The sequence below is a fragment of the Lampris incognitus genome, chromosome 16 (genome assembly GCF_029633865.1).
Source record: "Lampris incognitus isolate fLamInc1 chromosome 16, fLamInc1.hap2, whole genome shotgun sequence".
Taxonomy (NCBI): domain Eukaryota; kingdom Metazoa; phylum Chordata; class Actinopteri; order Lampriformes; family Lampridae; genus Lampris; species Lampris incognitus.
In genome coordinates, this window is record NC_079226.1 from 17,045,480 (window position 1) to 17,062,722 (window position 17,243).

The window sequence follows — 17,243 nt, forward strand, 5'->3', positions numbered from 1 at the left end:
TGTGGGAGCAGTCCTGAGGAATAGAGTTGCTTTCCCATAATATTTGTGAGGAGTTTAGAAATGGCACACTGTGGCTCACCAACAAACTTACTCGCCAATCTTTAACAATTTAATAATAATAAATAATAATAATAATAATCAAACATATATAGCGCTTTTCTGACACTCAAAGTCGCTTTACAATAAACGGTGCTGAAATAAGAAAACAGATTAACATAACACAGACATACAGGGGTGGAGGGCTCCGAGAGGGAGAAGCGGCAGCCACACATGACGCCAGCAGTACCCTCCAACTTGAACAGATACAAAAGGGCAAGAAAAAAAAAAGAAGAAAAAAAACCCCAGCACTGCAGACGTTGATTTTCTGTAGGGGTTTACTCCCGTAGCCTGTTCCTCTCCCGAGGTATCCAGACAGTGGCACTATTTCAACCCATAGCTGGGGAGAACATTCTTGTTTATAAGAGACAGATCCAAACCGAAAGCACCATATCAGTGAACTGTCAGCGAGTGTTTTTGCTGATTGATACAGTTAGCATTCAAGCTGAGTTCTACACAACTCCCTCATAAAATGTATTACTGCTGAAGATCACATATCATTGATTTACTGTTTTACTACAAGTGGTGATATAACTATAGCTTTTCTTTCTGACACACACTCTCTCTCGCGTCACGCGCACCACACACACACACACACACACACACACACACACACACACACACACACACACACACACACACACACAATAACCTAGCAACAAAACGTCAATCTACAAGGCCCTGACTGCTGTCTGGCCGAAGAACCAACGCATATGCTCAGATGGAAATATTCATTATGTATCGTTTTTGTATCTATTACAAATGGCCTTTCTGGCAAAAGACAGAATAAATTCTACACAAAACAAAATAACCCTTATGAATAAAACCAATAAAAGAAGAAGAGCCCGCCCTCGGAGCCAGCTGATTGGTCGACCAGTAATGCCCGATTTGTCCACATAGGCTGTAATTGGTCGAACGGCGAGACGTTCAGGGTAGTCATCGTCTCTGGCGGATGATAACTGAACGACCAGCCAAAGAGGAACACAAATGGCTCATCTTCGCATCCATCAAAGCGAGAGGCATCGGTAAACAGATTGATTGGATCGACCGTCCGTCCCGCAACTTGACGTGCGTAAACGACGGCGCGGTCCGGGGCTTATTGAGCCTGCGCTGAGAGAAAAGAGGAGGTTCCTGAAGAGAGTCCTTTTATTTATTTCTTTGTTTTCAGCGGAAAAAAATAATAATAACAGCGACATAAACCACGGGCATTTCATTTGTTATAATTTGTCCGTTCACGCAAGAAAGCTGGATAAGGTTACGGTGGGTATTCGAAGGCCCAAGCGAAGGGGAGGAGGATGAAGCGGCGCAATGCGGACTGCAGCAAACTCAGACGGCCGTTAAAACGGAACCGAATCACCGAGGGTATATACGGCAGGTATACCAGGCCAGACGAAGGGCAATACCACAATATGAAAGCTACACGCATTTAAATCCGTCACGGTTGGTGTCACTGAAGTGCCACGGTAGGCGAGTTCATAACTTAGCCGAGGGTAGCTTCTAGCAAATGGTTAGCTCAAGTTAGCTGTACGTGTGTTATTACAGCTAGAACAGCAGGTAACGTTAGCTGTAGCGCCAGGCCTCAAGACAGCCCGCTTTGAATCACATCGTGCATCTTCTCTAGTTGTCACGACCGTCCTTCTGCGTCATTAGTCGGTGTTGGATCTTTTCGGGGTGATTGGTTTTGATACTGTCAACCTGAAGTTATCTCAACGTCGGCTGTCATTCGATTGCCAAGTCAAAACCATCTGCTTGTATGCTAACGCAAGACGTGCTAGGTGGCCCTCCAGTTTTGTCTGCTCACCTCCCAACTTTCTTATTGATGCCTCTTTCAATCAATTTTCTTTAACCTATGACTTGAAATGTTAACTCTAAACCAGGGTTAACCAGACAACTAGAGAATAACTCAGTTCTGACTTTTGCGATGCTGTTGATTCACCCGTTTTGTCTTGGCTAGCTGTGGTAACGTTACCGCGTTAACAGTCAGCTGTCAACTCCAGCCACACCTGACACAGGTCCCACCTGTCTTTGACTTCATACATAATTACGAACCAATTGCAGAAGGCTAATGCAACTAGCAGTTGCTAGTTTCACACGTGGCATCCAGACTGAGGGATGTGGATCAATCTGTGAGGCATTGCACAGGTGTCTCGATTACAATACGACAAGCACTGAGGATTCTTTGAGATCGTAAAACAACCCTACCGTCTCTTTGCAGGGCTTACTAGATCTTTCTCCTGAAGTGTATGATAAATGCACTTAAGCAAATTTGTCATATAAGGGGGCCCAAAGGCATGCTGAAAAGAATTAATTAGGAAACTTGCAGCATGGTTGCATCGTATTTCTTCGTAAACTAAAAATGTGTAGACTCATTGTTTATAGGGTTATAACTAGCATCTCACGTGGAAGTTGGCCCTCATTATCAAGGTGTGTCAGTGTTTGTAGTGTCAGAAAACCAGGTGTGTTAAGGGTGTGATGCCAACCTCTGCTTCTCTGTTATACATATTATGTCTCTTAACCTATTCTTAATTCATAAACACACTTGCATTTTATAAGCTGCTTAAACTATGTTCAGGATGCATACACATGTAATCTTTCAAACTGCAGTAGTAGGCTGCAACTACATGCTTACTTTTGATACCCCCCCCCCCTCCACACGCACATACATACAAGATGGCTCTAGACATATGTGGAATAGTTCACCAGTGACTTACCATTTGTTGCCCATGAAATTAAAAATTTAGAATCATGCATCTGCAATCATGTGAGACTCGCTCTTGTTACTGCCATTAAAGTCCCCTAATTGAATAAAAATATCTATATTCTAATCATCATGTAAATAATGTGTTCTGTCTCTCTTTTCTGTCAAGTACCTTCCTGTACCTGAAGTTTTTGGTGGTGTGGGCACTGGTGCTGCTGGCAGACTTTGTGCTGGAGTTCAGGTTTGAGTACCTCTGGCCATTCTGGCTGTTCATCCGGAGTGTGTACGACTCCTTCAGATACCAGGGGCTGGTGAGTGGCTGTCTGTTGATGCTTCAATATTATCTTCCCATAAGTGGGGAGAGAGGGTATTTCTTAGCCAGCTTTTCAACCCTTTTACTCTCCTTGGGATGCAGTCATAGATTTAGGCAGTACACTTAAAAGCATATCAAACAAGTGCAGACACGTGGTGTGAGTTGTGGGCATAGATTATCCTCGGAATTCCCTTTGGGATGTTGAGTTTCGATGCTCCTGATAATCTCTGAGCATTATGGCCAACATGTGGACCATAATCCTGTTTTCCAAGTGTATTATTGTTGGACTGGTTTAAAGCTTCACCCAAAACTGGCAAATTAGTCACTGCAGGGTGCTTCAAAATTAAAGTTATTGCCTTGGCATTCATATTGTGGCATCTGTGTTGTGATTATTGCCTACGCATTCACTTGGCTATTACTTTTAATAAATTGAGGCTGAAAACAAGATGAAGTGATTTGGGTTGCTTTATATTCATTGACTTAATGGTATGTTTAGTTTTAAGAGTAGTTGCATGTTTACATTTGGTTTACCCCTCTTGAGCCTTTTTAACTCTCCAGTCTACTGAATCATTAATTGGCTTTGATGGCTGTCTGATGTTGACTTTTTAGCTGTGGTAGTAAATGGTAGAATTGCAATCATTTAAGCAAGTCTGTCTTTACTGAAGGTAGGCTTGCTTTACCGAAGTCTATCTTTGCCAAAACTGAGATTAATCAGAATAGAGAAATTTGTCTTGATCATAATTTCTCTCGCAATTTTTTCTTAATCACCTTTTTTAATCCACCTCATCTCTTCTCAACAGGCCTTCTCAGTGTTCTTTGTGTGTGTGGCGTTTACCTCTGATATCATATGCCTGCTCTTCATTCCGGTTCAATGGCTGTTCTTTGCTGCCAGTACCTATGTGTGGGTGCAGTATGTCTGGCACACCGGTAAGAACTTTTCCTATTTAAATGCCATTACTTGTATTAGTTAAGCTACTGTGTCTGAGAGGGAGAATGTTGGAAACAAGACATTGTGATAGCTCTAGTTTAACCTCATTTGAAATTAGAGAGAGGGTTCAATATCAGCAACAAAATCTTCAACATGAATCTGACCTTCACGGTCCCCATCAATATTAGGTACTGCCTAACTACACATTATGATATGAGTCGGAGGTAAATTCTGAGTTCCTTTCAACATGATTATTAAGTGTCTATATTGCTTCAGAAAAAAAACACATTATAAATGGTGCCGTCCCTTTGACTCGCCCTGTATTTAGTGTTGTTCCCCCTCTTGGTGCAATGGATTCAAGCAGGTGTTAAAAGTGCTGTGCAACGCCCACACACATTGTGTTATCTTATTTACAAAGAGCAGGCTTACTTCTCAGAATTCTGCGTGGCGTCTGTAAATGAGCAGCGGTGTCCAGATCAAATGTCAGGCTGATTTAGCGTTAGGCCCCTGTGTTGACCAAAGGGCAGGTGTCAGATTGAACGCCCCGTTCTAGTTGGGGGGGGGCACTGGGGGAACCCTAGTCACTTCATGACTTCTCTAACCTTACCCAGCATTCACATCCATGGCATGTCATGAGTATTAATATCCCATCTTACTCCACAGCCTGGTGGTGAATGTGTCTGAGCTTATTTCAGCCTAGGAAACAATGGGCAGGATCTATGCTCTCACCTCCCTGTCTGTCTTTCAGTGGTGGTAGGGGGATAAACTTCCTAGGAAGAATACAGACTATATAACTGGTGCTGGGCTCAGTATGTGGGTTTGGTAGGGGAGTTATCCTCATAGTGTATGTAGTTCATTTTTTGCACTTGTATTAATCATATAACTTTGCTGACATAAATAACTCTTAAATGCCTCTTGTGTATGTGGCCTCCTGTGTTGTCACCTCATTCTTCTCTCTTGCCTCTCCACAGAGAGAGGGGTCTGTCTGCCCACAGTCTCTCTATGGATACTCTTTGTGTATATAGAGGCAGCCATCAGATTCAAAGACCTGAAGAATTTCCATGTGGATTTGTGTCGCCCTTTTGCTGCACACTGGTGAGCCAATGGTTGTCTGTCTACCAGGGCAGTGCCACACTGTCAAAGCATTCACTGCTCTGGGTCCCAATGCATGTCTATGCTTGTGGTAGGTTATTCTAGGCTATTGGGTAAAGAGACAAAGTGTAAAATAAGGCCTTTTCCCTGTCCATATGCCACTGAGGATTGTTATGCTCCATTAGCTCTTGGAAAACAATAGTTTCTGCTTGTTAGCTTTGATATGTGATAACTCCTAGACATCCGCTTGGTTCCCCACCAGCAGTAGAGTGTTGTTATTCTCAAGAAAGATTACAAGCAAGCAATCGGCACAGTTATGAAAAATCCTTTAAGAGGTTTATAAGAATATTTCAGCTTTGCATCTGTAAGGTCATTCATTGCTTCAGGCTAGGGAAGGTCTGCAATCATAATCTGCAGAGTCTTTAAGACCTTTGAGCTGGATTTTAGATTTGGCTGCATTTGCCTACATCATTCTGTGTAACTGAGATGTTAATGTATTGTAATAAGGAATTATTATAGACTGATAAACGTTAGTGTTCACAGAGCCTGATATTGGTACATTGGCCCAAAGGAATTCTTGAGATTCATAAATCCAAATTTCCTTCCTGTAGCATCGGCTACCCAGTGGTCACACTTGGCTTTGGCTTCAAGAGCTATGTCAGCTATAAAATGCGCCTCCGCAAGCAGAAGGAGGTGCAAAAGGAGAACGAGTTCTACATGCAGCTCTTGCAGCAGGCTCTACCCCCAGAGCAGCAGATGCTGCAGAGGCAGGAGAGGGAGGCAGAGGAAGGTGAGAGTCAACCTGGTTTGCATGCATGTATGAGATGCCTGGAACTGTACAAGAGAACTCTGTTACAGTTTCTCAATATCCACTCACAACACTCATGTGTGCCAGTAATGGCAGTTGGAAAGTTGAGTTGGGAGTATTCCATCATCAACCACATCAAGGTGATTTACTTGTTCTTGTGTTGTCCTTGGAAGAAGACAGTTATGATCCCGAATCTGCTTACGACTCATCAATAAGGACTCCCCACCCTCCCATATGTAATTCTATGGGAAAAAATGACTGGGCCTAAAGAAATAACATTGTACATTTTAAATTTGATTAGTAAGAGCTCACTCACATTCATAAAAATTGGTTTGTGTTTTTGTCACAATTTTGTAACTATTTCATCCTCCTCATCACTGAGAGGTCATTAGTAATTCTTATACCAACAGAGCAGCGATCCGATTTTAGAGTAATTGGGGAGCAGTGAGGTGGTGTTCTGCTTTAGTGGACCCAAGAAGAAGAATTATAAGGATCCCCTGGCTCTCATGACCTGTCTGTAACTGATGAGTTTAGGGAGGCCATCAGGAGGCTGACTCAATGGAGGTCTCTGGTCATTTCATTCAATGTATTTAGCCTCTCTCACTTCTTCCTTTACACAGCAGCAGCAGCAGCTGCTAAAGGAATATCAGAGGTGGATGCACCCCCAGTCTCACAGAATGGTGCTCCGGCCAGTAAAAAGACCTCATCACCGCTGCCAGAGCTGGAGTACAGAGAAAAAGGGAAAGAGGGCCGCGGTGGCACGGGGGAAGGTAAAAAGCAGCACAACAGCAGTAGCAGTAGTATCCTGCCATCAGCGATGGACTCTAAACTCCAGGAGATGGAGTACATGGAGAACCATATGAACAACAAGAGACTGACCACAGAGCTGGGCAGCACAGAGAACCTGCTGCTCAAAGAGGACAACAACTCCTCCTGCTCCTCCTCCTCTTCATCTTCCTCTTCCTCCAAAAACTACAAGAACGCCAGCAGCAATGCTACAGCGGTCAACTCCTCACCTCGCGGCCACAGTGCCACCAATGGCAGCGTGCCCTCCTCTGCACCCACATCATCCTCCTCCTCGGGGAAGAATGAGAAGAAGCAAAAGTTAGCAGCGGGGAAGGGAATGTCAGGTGGCTCCCACAGGGATCCAACAGATAACTGTATCCCCAATAATCAGCTGAGCAAGCCAGAAGCACTTGTTAGGTGAGAAACCTCTTTTAATCAAATAAGGAGTCTACGAGCCCATTATCGGTATGGGCAAGGAGCATTATTTGCAACAAACACTGTTGTTCAGCTGCAGAAACATGTGAATTAATGATGATTGAACACTGATGCGGTATACTGAAAACTTTTAGAGCTTGATGCACATGACACAGAAAATGCACACACACAAGCAGTGAAAACATGTAATGACAGAACTTCAAGCTTGGCTGTCAAACTAATGACGTTCTCAAGCTCAAGTGTCAGTTGGCCTACTTGCTGGTGCATGATGGCTGCATGAAATTTTCCAACTAGTAAGCCAAACAGAAACCACAGTGAAAACTGCAAATGGTCACTGAGTAGCCCTCTCTTTGGTTTCATTAAATGAGGCTAACTTTATACTGAAATTATGATGGGAATTGGAATAGTTTTACAGTCTCCATTAAGATTGTGTTCGTTGATAGTTTTCCAGTTCTCAATAGTTTTAGCTTCCCGGTGAAGGGTATAAATGGGCAGAATATCTGAAGTGCAAAAAAAATCAATCTGCAATGTCTTTAATTTTCTTTTTCTGCCTACAAACTACCCATTGCTTGTCTCTGCAATTCAGTGCTTTACACACCAAAGTCTTTTACTGTGTTTTTGTAGCTGGAGCTCAAATTTGGAAAGTAATTTTTATTTTATAGTAGGGATCTCCCAATCCAATCTGAGAGATTGATATTGGAGCCGATTGAGCTTATTTTAATTGATTGGTATCGGCTATTAACCCAGATGAAATTCCAATCCTTTGTTTATTTTACCGCCTTAGCCTCTTTCATCTAAATTGGGTTGGTTTTACCAACTTTAATGTACTCAGATTGTGCACTGTGCTGCTGTATTATGGAATAAAATATTAATTGCGGATTGGGAATCGGTATCGACAGATCCTCGATATTAAATGACTGGAGGCAAAAAAAAAACAAAAAAAAAACCTTGATGTAGACAACCCTGTTCTATTGTCAGTCATTTTACTTTTAATGTCTGATGTCAGCACCACTGGTAGAGTTACTTAGTAAGTTCATCAATCACCATGCACCATTAAATTCAAACTCCATTTTGAATCAATTTGGTCTGCTTTAGAGGCGCATCGGTTACCTTAGTGATTAGTAAAGCAAGCTTGTGAGCTGACGTTTGTATAAATGAACACGTCACTCTGTCCTCCTTCTGCAACTATCTGTAATATTTCCTTGAACAATATACTTGACCCTGACTACTCCTGTGGAGCTGGTCATTGGTCAACAGTAGAGGACCGTGACTGTACTGAGAAGCCATCAGGGGTGGATGTGTGTAGCTGTGTGACTATGAAGCAACTACACCCAGCTATGCACCGCAGCACACATGCTGTCTACTTTTTTTTTTTTGGATAGATAAAGGTTAAAGGACATTTTCTGGTTTAAATTCTTGTGTCAAGGGATTGCCCTCCCTCTATTCACCCCTTATCTCTCTGTATTGCTCTTACCCACAGTAGCGATAACATATGATAAATGTTGCTTTTTGATGTGAAAAAGAGATGTTTATATCCACTTTTGAATTTGATCACTAGCACACCAGCAGAAAGAAAATGATCTTTTCTTTTCTCTATAAACAAGGCAGCGTTTTAAGAATTTCATGAATTTTTTTCCTAGTATTTAATCAACAAATTGTTTTTGTTTTGTTTTCTATTCACACTGTGCAAATGATGCATACCACCAGAGTCTAGAGCAAGCCAAACTCTGCTTACTGCCAAAGGAGATTGAAGCCAAGTTTCTTTTTCCAGAGAGGTCTTTGTGCAGTTGGAGAGCCTACATATGCAAAAATAATGCTCAGTAATTCTGCAGACTTCACTTGAATGGCTGAAATTAGACACGGTGTGAACACGGTTATGTGTGAACACTAAAATGTGTCTGTGTTTGGAGGTACAGCTGGCACTACTGGGCTAGGAAATATGAATCAATAGCCAATAAGTATCTCAAACATTTATTTAGTGCTGCCTGACAACCCACAGCCACAAATGTCCATGTCTCATCATCTCGTAGCATCTGAAATGAGTGTCAACCTCCCATTTGTCCCCTCAGGCTGGAACAAGATGTTAAGAAACTGAAGGCAGACCTGCAGGCCAGCCGGCAGGTCGAACAGGACCTGCGCAGTCAGATTGGGTCATTGGGTAGCACCGAGCGCTCAATCCGCTCTGAGCTGGGCCAGCTGCGCCAGGAAAATGAGCTGCTACAGAACAAGTAAGTGGTGCCGCCGGCTTCTACTCAGAAGCCTCATTCACATTCTCTGATAGGGGGAGAACCAGGGTTTAATTTATGTCCGATCCTGCCAGAACAGGATTCGGGACCTCCCAGATGGGGACTGGCACCTGCTTTGTCACTATCAAAATGTATAAATACATTTCATGTAATATTTAATGTTGTCCGTTCTGTCATTCATGTATTTCCCATTGAAGTTGCTTGTAAATCACTGGTTTGCCTATTTTGGATGCATTTTAAATCTGATATAAAAAAAAGAGAGAGAGTGACACCTGAAGCGCGAGTTAGTGCACGTCACTTGAGCTAATGTTACTGCGATTTGAATTAGGATACCCTCAGTAACAAGGAGGAAACTGGGAAAATTTAAAAAAGACAATCAAATTTGTTGACTCTCTTCAAACCAATAGGTCAGTCAGGCCTTAAGCAGGCCAAAGTTGTTTCGGCGGATCAACAGGGTAGCGATAATGGCGTTGTCGATAGTACTGAAACATAGTGGAGGAGATTGATAGACAGAACACGTCACTTATTTTGGTTTCTTAGTTCTTGCTTTTCGTGGTTATAAATGGAACTTTTGGCCCTAATTTCATTCTCTGAAGGAGTGAGGTGAGTGAGTGGGAGGAGAGACCCCTGCTAATTTTGAGTGATTATTGTGAATGCTCTGATTAATAAATGTAATAATGCTTTGTTTGTGATGACAGTTTTGTTTAGTTTTTGTTTTTTTAACAGCTAGCACCTAGGCGTTGTCCAGTGTGCTCCAGGTACTGCAGATGGATTTTTTTTGATGCGTTTCGTGACTTTTTCTCTCCCTCTGACCTGCTGGAACAGCATCCTCTCTGTGCTCCCGGACCTGCTGATGTACAAATTAACCTTGCAGAATGCTTATCTACAACTGAAATACTTTTCCTTGCAAAACACTTACTGAACTGCTTATTTATTGAGCATAGGCATCTATACATCACTTGTGTTTCCAAAGCAGATCCAGTGAACTCACACTTATTTAAAAAAAGTAAACCAACAAACGCACGTAGCCCAAGGAAGTAATGAGCTCCTCTTACGGTTATATTTTTTTTCTGGTGTGTGCATGTAGGCTCCATAATGCTGTGCAGGCCAAGCAGAAGGACAAGCAGGCAGTGGGCCAGCTGGAGAAAAGACTGAAGGCCGAGCAAGAGGCGCGCGCCACAGCTGAAAAGCAACTTGCAGAAGAAAAGAAGCGCAAGAAATTAGAGGAGGCTACAGCAGCCAGAGCCGTAGCGCTGGCAGCAGCATCCAGGTAAAACTGTACCTGCCACTGGTGCTGATAAGTACTCACTAAAACCAACTACTCTGGGGGCCCAAAGTCATGTTTTCTTGTCACACTAAGCTTGATTATGTAAAGAGAGTACTACTCCAGATGAATGATGGTATGTTCTTTATGGGGTTTAATTTCAGGTCCGTTGAAATGTGAATAATATGAATTACTTTCTGAATTATTGAGCATGAAAAATGATGTTGACTAGAAAGGAAAACTGATACCAATCTCCGAACAACTGATGTTTGGTTTTAACTTTTTGACTTTACCAAATACGTGAAGCCACAGGCTACTTGCACCTCCCGGTTTCGTCTAAAATTTTGATAACATAAGATTGATGGCTTTCAACAGTGTAACTTGTGTGCGCTGAATATCAGTGAAGTTCAAAATTATATTACATTTTTTCATAGGTATAGAAAATGTCAAACAATTAGGTCTAGAGTTTTGCTGTGCATGAGGGTTTATCTATACATAAAAAGCCCCATTTTATTGTCATAAAGCTCGTTTGTCAGGGAGAAATACAGTTTGTTCTTTTTTTATCGGTCTTTTTAGATGAACACCTACAATCATTTTCGTAAGTTGGCCTCTATGCAAAGTACAGACCATCAGGAGACTGAAACCCCAATGTTTAGCCTAAAGTCATCACATTAACCATGAATGGGGCTTTATCGGTTAGGCCCCTGTTAGTGATGTGAAACTGATCAGTAGGAAATAGAGAACTTTAAAATGAGGAAATGTGTGAGATGTGAACCTGGTATGTGATCTTTTCAATAACCAATGCCCTTGCTCAAGAGTGAACCTTAACTGGTCATTGACTTGTTACTCTTAAATTTGTTTATTTTAGCCATAATTTCTTGTTGGCATTCATGTTAAACAATTTTTGCCCCTCTTCTCTTTCTAAGAGGGGAGTGCACAGACACGCTGAGGAGACGCATTACTGATTTAGAATCAGAATGTAAAAAACTTACTATGGATATTAAACTCAAGGAGGACCAGATCCGAGAGCTTGAGATGAAAGTGCAGGTGAGGCTTCATTGTTTTGTGTAGAAACAAGTTTATTAAAATGAAGATAAATTTCCAAACTTAATAGCACACAAACACCCTCTGCCACTCTCAACCCCAACACAAACTCTCTCTCTACACAAGCATTGGTTTTCCCATTCATTTGTTATGAACATTGTTGTTCAGCGGTGATCGTGAAAACCAGCCAAGGCTACCAAATTCATTTATCGCCCAACATAGTTACCAAATGTGTACATCATCACACCAGTAAACATTAACACCCAATCATTTATACTAATCTTCTCACCATCTTCCTCTCTGTTTGTCTCTTAGGAGCTCCATAAATATAAAGAGAATGAAAAGGACACCGAGGTGCTGATGTCAGCACTGTCGGCCATGCAGGATAAAACCCAGCACCTGGAAAACAGCCTGAGTGCAGAGACCAGGATCAAACTGGACCTCTTCTCAGCGCTGGGAGATGCCAAGAGGCAACTGGAGATTGCACAAGGTTGGCTTACAGAGTAGCCTGCTGCACCCAAATGCTCACACACTTTTGAGGCTTTAACTGAGAGGCAGATTGTGCCATATGGTGTCTTTATAAATGCACATGATTTGATTGACCTGTCCTTTGTTACATGAATTGGGGTAAAGTCCCAAAGAAATTAGAGTTGGCACATTTCAAGTCAGCCCTTAATCTTAACAGCAATATGCTAATGACATGGCTGGCCTCCCTATCTTGAAATGCCCCACTCAGTTAATCAGAAACCCTTTATTAGCCAACAACAGCCCTTACCCTTTAAAAGAAGCTGTGGGTGGTGAAAGACCACACAACTCTTCCCCAGTCACTGTAAAGTGAAAGCTCCTGCTTTACTCATAAGGTGGGTTTCTTTTTTACAATTCACCTGGTGCCTTTTTTTTCCTTCTTCTTTTCAACCAGCACTTTTGGGAGTTCTTTACTCCTGCTTCTGAAGTTAGCTTTATTATCTCATGTAAGCCCTCACTTCGTCTTCAAGTTTGAGTCAGTATAAAAAGTACAGAAAGACACAATACAGATAAAATATATAACAAATGACTTAATTAGTCTCTGCTTTATCCACGGCAGAAGATGTGAACGGTAGTTTCTTTTTCGTATGTTGCCGTCATTCTCTTCTTCCCAGTCTCATACTATACCCATAATATTTCACTTGGCTCTATAGTTTTAATATGTTACAGCCATCAAGACAATCAGTTGATTGGCTGATAATTTTCCAGCAAATGACTGGATATAACCTGAGCAGCTTGGTTAATATTTCTCCTGTCTGTTTTCAGGTCAAATCCTGCAGAAGGACCAGGAGATAAAAGACCTGAAGCAGAAGATAGCCGAGGTGATGGCCGTCATGCCCAGCATCTCCTACACAGCTGACACCAGCAGCATGACCCCTGTGGCCCCCCACTACTCCTCAAAGTTCATGGACACCAACCCCTCCGGCTTGGACCCCAACGCCTCCGTCTACCAGCCTCTTAAAAAGTGAACGCTTCTTCCCACTCCCTTCCCTCCATCCATCCTCATTGAAAGTTTTTTTGCAGGCCCATCACCCACCCAACCCGATCTGCTCAGCATGTCTGCGGCTGAGAACATTGTTTTTCTTCAGTTTTTTTTTCCTCTTGCCAGGTCAGAAGGATGTTGTATTGTGTGACTGTATTTGTTGTAGTTAAAACAAAAGACAAAAAAAAAAAAAAAAAAAAAAACTTTTAAGGCGCATCACGTGTCAACTAGGAAATCCCATTTTTTTCTCTTGTGTCTAGTGAAACCTCACAGAATCGGGCATGTATCTTATTCAAGGGTGTTCCAGTCCCCCCCTCCCTGCCAGTAATTCAGCCAGCTACAGCCAGTTACTTGCTCTTTAGCCTTGGGGAATGGCTGACTTGCTTTTTGCCTAGGTTGTTATTTTTTCCCTCCTAAAGTTGAAACAGTTCTCATTACTCCACCAGAAGGTCTGACAGATCTTATTATATTTTCTTCCCAAGGTAGGATATTAACACCTGTGCAACCAGAGGAATGTAGTGCAAGGTTGGCACTGGCTCTCGCCCTGTTTTTTTACATTTACTTTAATCCAGAATCCAAGACCAAATTGAATCTGCTCTCAGCTATTCCTGGGTTTTGTGGTAGATGGTTGGTTTTGCCTTTTGAAAGCGTATTGTATGGTCTTTTATGTTCACTCCTCAGATGCAAGTGTTGATTTTATCACAGCAATCTGGAAAAGAACTTGCAGCATAAAACAGAAGTATGGACTTTCGGATTTAGTGAAAGTGTCAGTGAACAAACCCAAACCCCACCAGTGATTCTACATTGTTGAGAAAGCGGTATTGTCCCCCCCCTGTATTTTCCTCATTTCTTGTCCAAAAAAAAAAGTTCTTCAGCTGAAGAAAGACTACAAGAAGACGTATAAAGTAATGCCATCTCAAAATTCTGCATTGTCTTTCACCAATAGTCATAATCACAGTGCCTTGAAACAGGACATGATTAGGGGTTTTGATGAGGAGATATGGCTCAGCACTGGCCCCAGCTACTCTAAATTGGATGTCAAGCATATGCACAAGCTGGAAAGGATAATAATTTGACTGTACTGAATGGATTGGATCAGCTCCCCTTGTCTGCTGATCCGGTCTCCGATATTCCCACTGAAGTCCCTTTATGATGGTTAAAGGATAATTCCATTTTGTTGCAACCTAGGTCCTATTTTTGTGGCCTTTGAAATTTAACTTATCAGTTATGATATAGTTTTACTCACCAGCTTCATTTGGGAGATTTTGGACATGGGACCACTGCTTCATAGCTTTACAACGGCCTCATACGGGGATACTGAATACACACCTTAAACCTGTCCTTTCAATAACAACAAAAACACTTGTGTCCCAGTTAGACTGTGCTCATGATTTCCCATTATTTAGATATGACTTCTCAGTTGCACTGGCTATGTAGTTATTCAATGAGTACTACAACCTATGGTAAGTATAATCTGATCATTACTGCTAGCTGACCCAGTAAATAACTCATTAATGATATTCAAGGCTCAGCGTTTTCGGTTTTTACCGATTTTCACCGAAAAATACCCGGATTTTTTAAAAGGAGCAGATCGGTTTAAACACCGATAAATTCACGGATTTTTAAACTTTTTTTTTTTTAATTAAAAACCGAAAACGCTGAGCCTTGATAATATTGGACATTTTGGGTATAATAACTTGGCACTTCCGGCGGCACAGTGGCCCAATGGTTAGCACTGTTGCCTCACAGCAAGAAGGTCCTGGGTTCGAACCCCACGCCATCCCAGGTCCTTTCTGTATGGAGTTTCTTCCCATGTCTGCGTGGGTCTTCTCCAGGTGCTTTGGTTTCCTCCCACCAATAACCCCCCCCCCCCCCAAAAAAAGCATGCATGTTAGGGTTAATACTCCGGTCTGTGCCCCTGACCAAGGCAAGGGAAAGAAGAACTGGATTTGGTCTCCGGATGCTGCAGCTGCCCACTGCTCCTATACAATAGGATGGGTTAAATGCAGAGAACACATTCATCATAAGAATACAATTCGTTGTAAGAATACAATATTAAATAAAGTGGCTTTCATTTATTAATTTTCACTTCCAAATTTGTGGTTTGGATAATTGGGTTAAATTGTATTTGCTGAAACTAATACTTGTGCCCCATAAGACGCTGTTGTAATGCTATGTCCAGCATGAAGCTGGTGAGTGAAATATAACTGATGTGCATAATAAGGAAAGACACGGAATTATCCTTTAAAGTCAGGAAAGGCCTATGGGAGAAGCTGTGCCCTAGTCAGCCACATAAAGCCCCCCCCCCCACCAGATTCACCAGCTCTCATAAGTAGATATGTCTGGCGTCAACATATAACAAGATGCAGTGATTTTTGTTTGTCCTATCCAGCCTGGTCACTCCCTGACTGCCGGTCAGCAGCTTTTACAGTACATTGACATGATGTAAGTCACCACAAAGTCTACTGCACACAGGTCTCAAACTCTCCACATGGCCCCTTGCCCACAGCCCTCATGAAGCACCTCTCAACTGCTGTCAACCTCCGCTCCCTTGGTTTAGCTACTCTCCTCTCTCACGTTTTTAATTTCCAACTTGTTTGCACTGTAAAACACTGTGTGAAAGGGAAAAAAAGATGTAAAGATGGACTTAAAAAGTGCAATGTAAACGTGTATACAAGGAGGGACAAAAAATGCTTTAGATATGCCAAATGAGAGAAATTGTTCAATATTGCGGTTAAAAAATATTGTTTTTAATGGATATTCAACTTCAGTCCTTGTGCCAAGAACAGAATGCTTGTTTTCTAGTAATATGTGCTGTCCCCGAGAATGTACTGCAAATATATTGGCTGACGTGTTTGTCAAACATCCTCTTGAATATCACTTAATTGACATTATATCAAGCAGGTGGAGAAATCGAGTCACCTGTTTGTAGTAGACTGTATACTTAAGTGAAAGTAAGGGACTAAGAAATTACAGTTCCTTTTTGTGAATGTTACAGTATTTGCAACTATCTGGGATTTGGGTATTCAGAGTAGTCTGCTCTTCTTCCTCCTCCTGGTATTGTCATGTCTTGCAGGGGGAAACTGTTGGGAGTCCAATGTGGTTTCGCCGTCATCCAAAATGGTCATTTTGTGCGTGTGGTTCTTCACCTACTGTATACGGAGAAGCTTTTTCTTTCCCCGCTCATATTGCTACGTCATTGGCTCCTGAAAAATATTGTTACAGCCAGATGAGTCAGTTGATCTGCCAACTGATGTATGCTGAAAGTCTTGGAAAGGTGTTTTGTTTTTGTTTTTTTTGTTTGTTTGTTTTCTATGCCCACAAGTCACTGCTATTGTTTCTCCCCAGGTCTGACCTTGGCTGCGCTCTCGCTCTCTGTGAGGTTTACAAGGAATAAAAAAAAAACATTTCTTGCAAATTGTGTTAGTTAATTGTCTCCGCTTTTTCATTTTGTCTAAGTGTTTAGAATTGCATTAGTAAGTTTAACCTACAGATGGGTGACAAATGAAAGGAAAACCCAACGTAGAGTGTCTTAGTAAGGGGAGCGGTCTAACGCGTTGGATCCAAAGTCTCCCATAGGTGTTCACTTGGGTTGAGATCTGGTGACTGTGAAGGCCATAGCATATGATTTACATCATTTTCATACTCACCAAACCATTCAGTGACCCCTCGTACTCTGTCAAAGTCAAAGTACCTTTATTGTCCCTTACAGGGAAATTAGTTTGCAGCCAGTATAATAAAACTCCCACGCAAAAACAAAACATACAAACACCAAGGCAGAATTGACAACAGGACATAGTGGGCAAGGATGGGGATGGGGGCATTGTCATCCTGGAAGAAACGCCTCCCATCAGGGCAGAAATGTCTCATCGTAGGATGAAGGTGACCACTCAGAATAACTGTACTGATTTGCAGTGACCCTTGCCTCTAAGCGGACAAGTGGACCCAAACCATGCCAGGAAGATACCCCACCCCCCATGGCATAACAGAGCCCCCGGACCCCCTCCCTGTAGGGGTCACGCCTTC

The 17,243-nt window shown here is 42.2% G+C and overlaps 1 protein-coding gene across 1 annotated transcript; it reads left to right on the forward strand.

Annotated features, from left to right (window-relative positions):
* Window positions 1-1,080: 1,080 nt before the first annotated feature.
* maco1b (macoilin 1b) lies at window positions 1,081-16,629 on the forward strand. Its single transcript, XM_056295329.1, has 11 exons — window positions 1,081-1,471; window positions 2,964-3,105; window positions 3,908-4,034; window positions 5,007-5,130; window positions 5,739-5,917; window positions 6,556-7,138; window positions 9,226-9,384; window positions 10,490-10,672; window positions 11,593-11,713; window positions 12,026-12,200; window positions 13,001-16,629. Exons 1-11 carry the CDS (start codon window positions 1,392-1,394, stop codon window positions 13,201-13,203), a joined length of 2,076 nt encoding a protein of 691 aa, XP_056151304.1. The 5' UTR covers window positions 1,081-1,391; the 3' UTR covers window positions 13,204-16,629.
* The last annotated feature ends 614 nt before the right edge of the window (window positions 16,630-17,243 follow it).

Excerpts from the sequence above, each read along its gene's own strand:
- maco1b (XM_056295329.1), top strand. The coding sequence starts at position 1,392 with ATGAAGCGGCGCAATGCGGACTGCAGCAAACTCAGACGGCCGTTAAAA. Across the intron at positions 7,139-9,225 it reads AAGCCAGAAGCACTTGTTAG|GCTGGAACAAGATGTTAAGA; the intron begins GTGAGAAACCTC and ends TTGTCCCCTCAG. Across the intron at positions 9,385-10,489 it reads AATGAGCTGCTACAGAACAA|GCTCCATAATGCTGTGCAGG; the intron begins GTAAGTGGTGCC and ends GTGTGCATGTAG.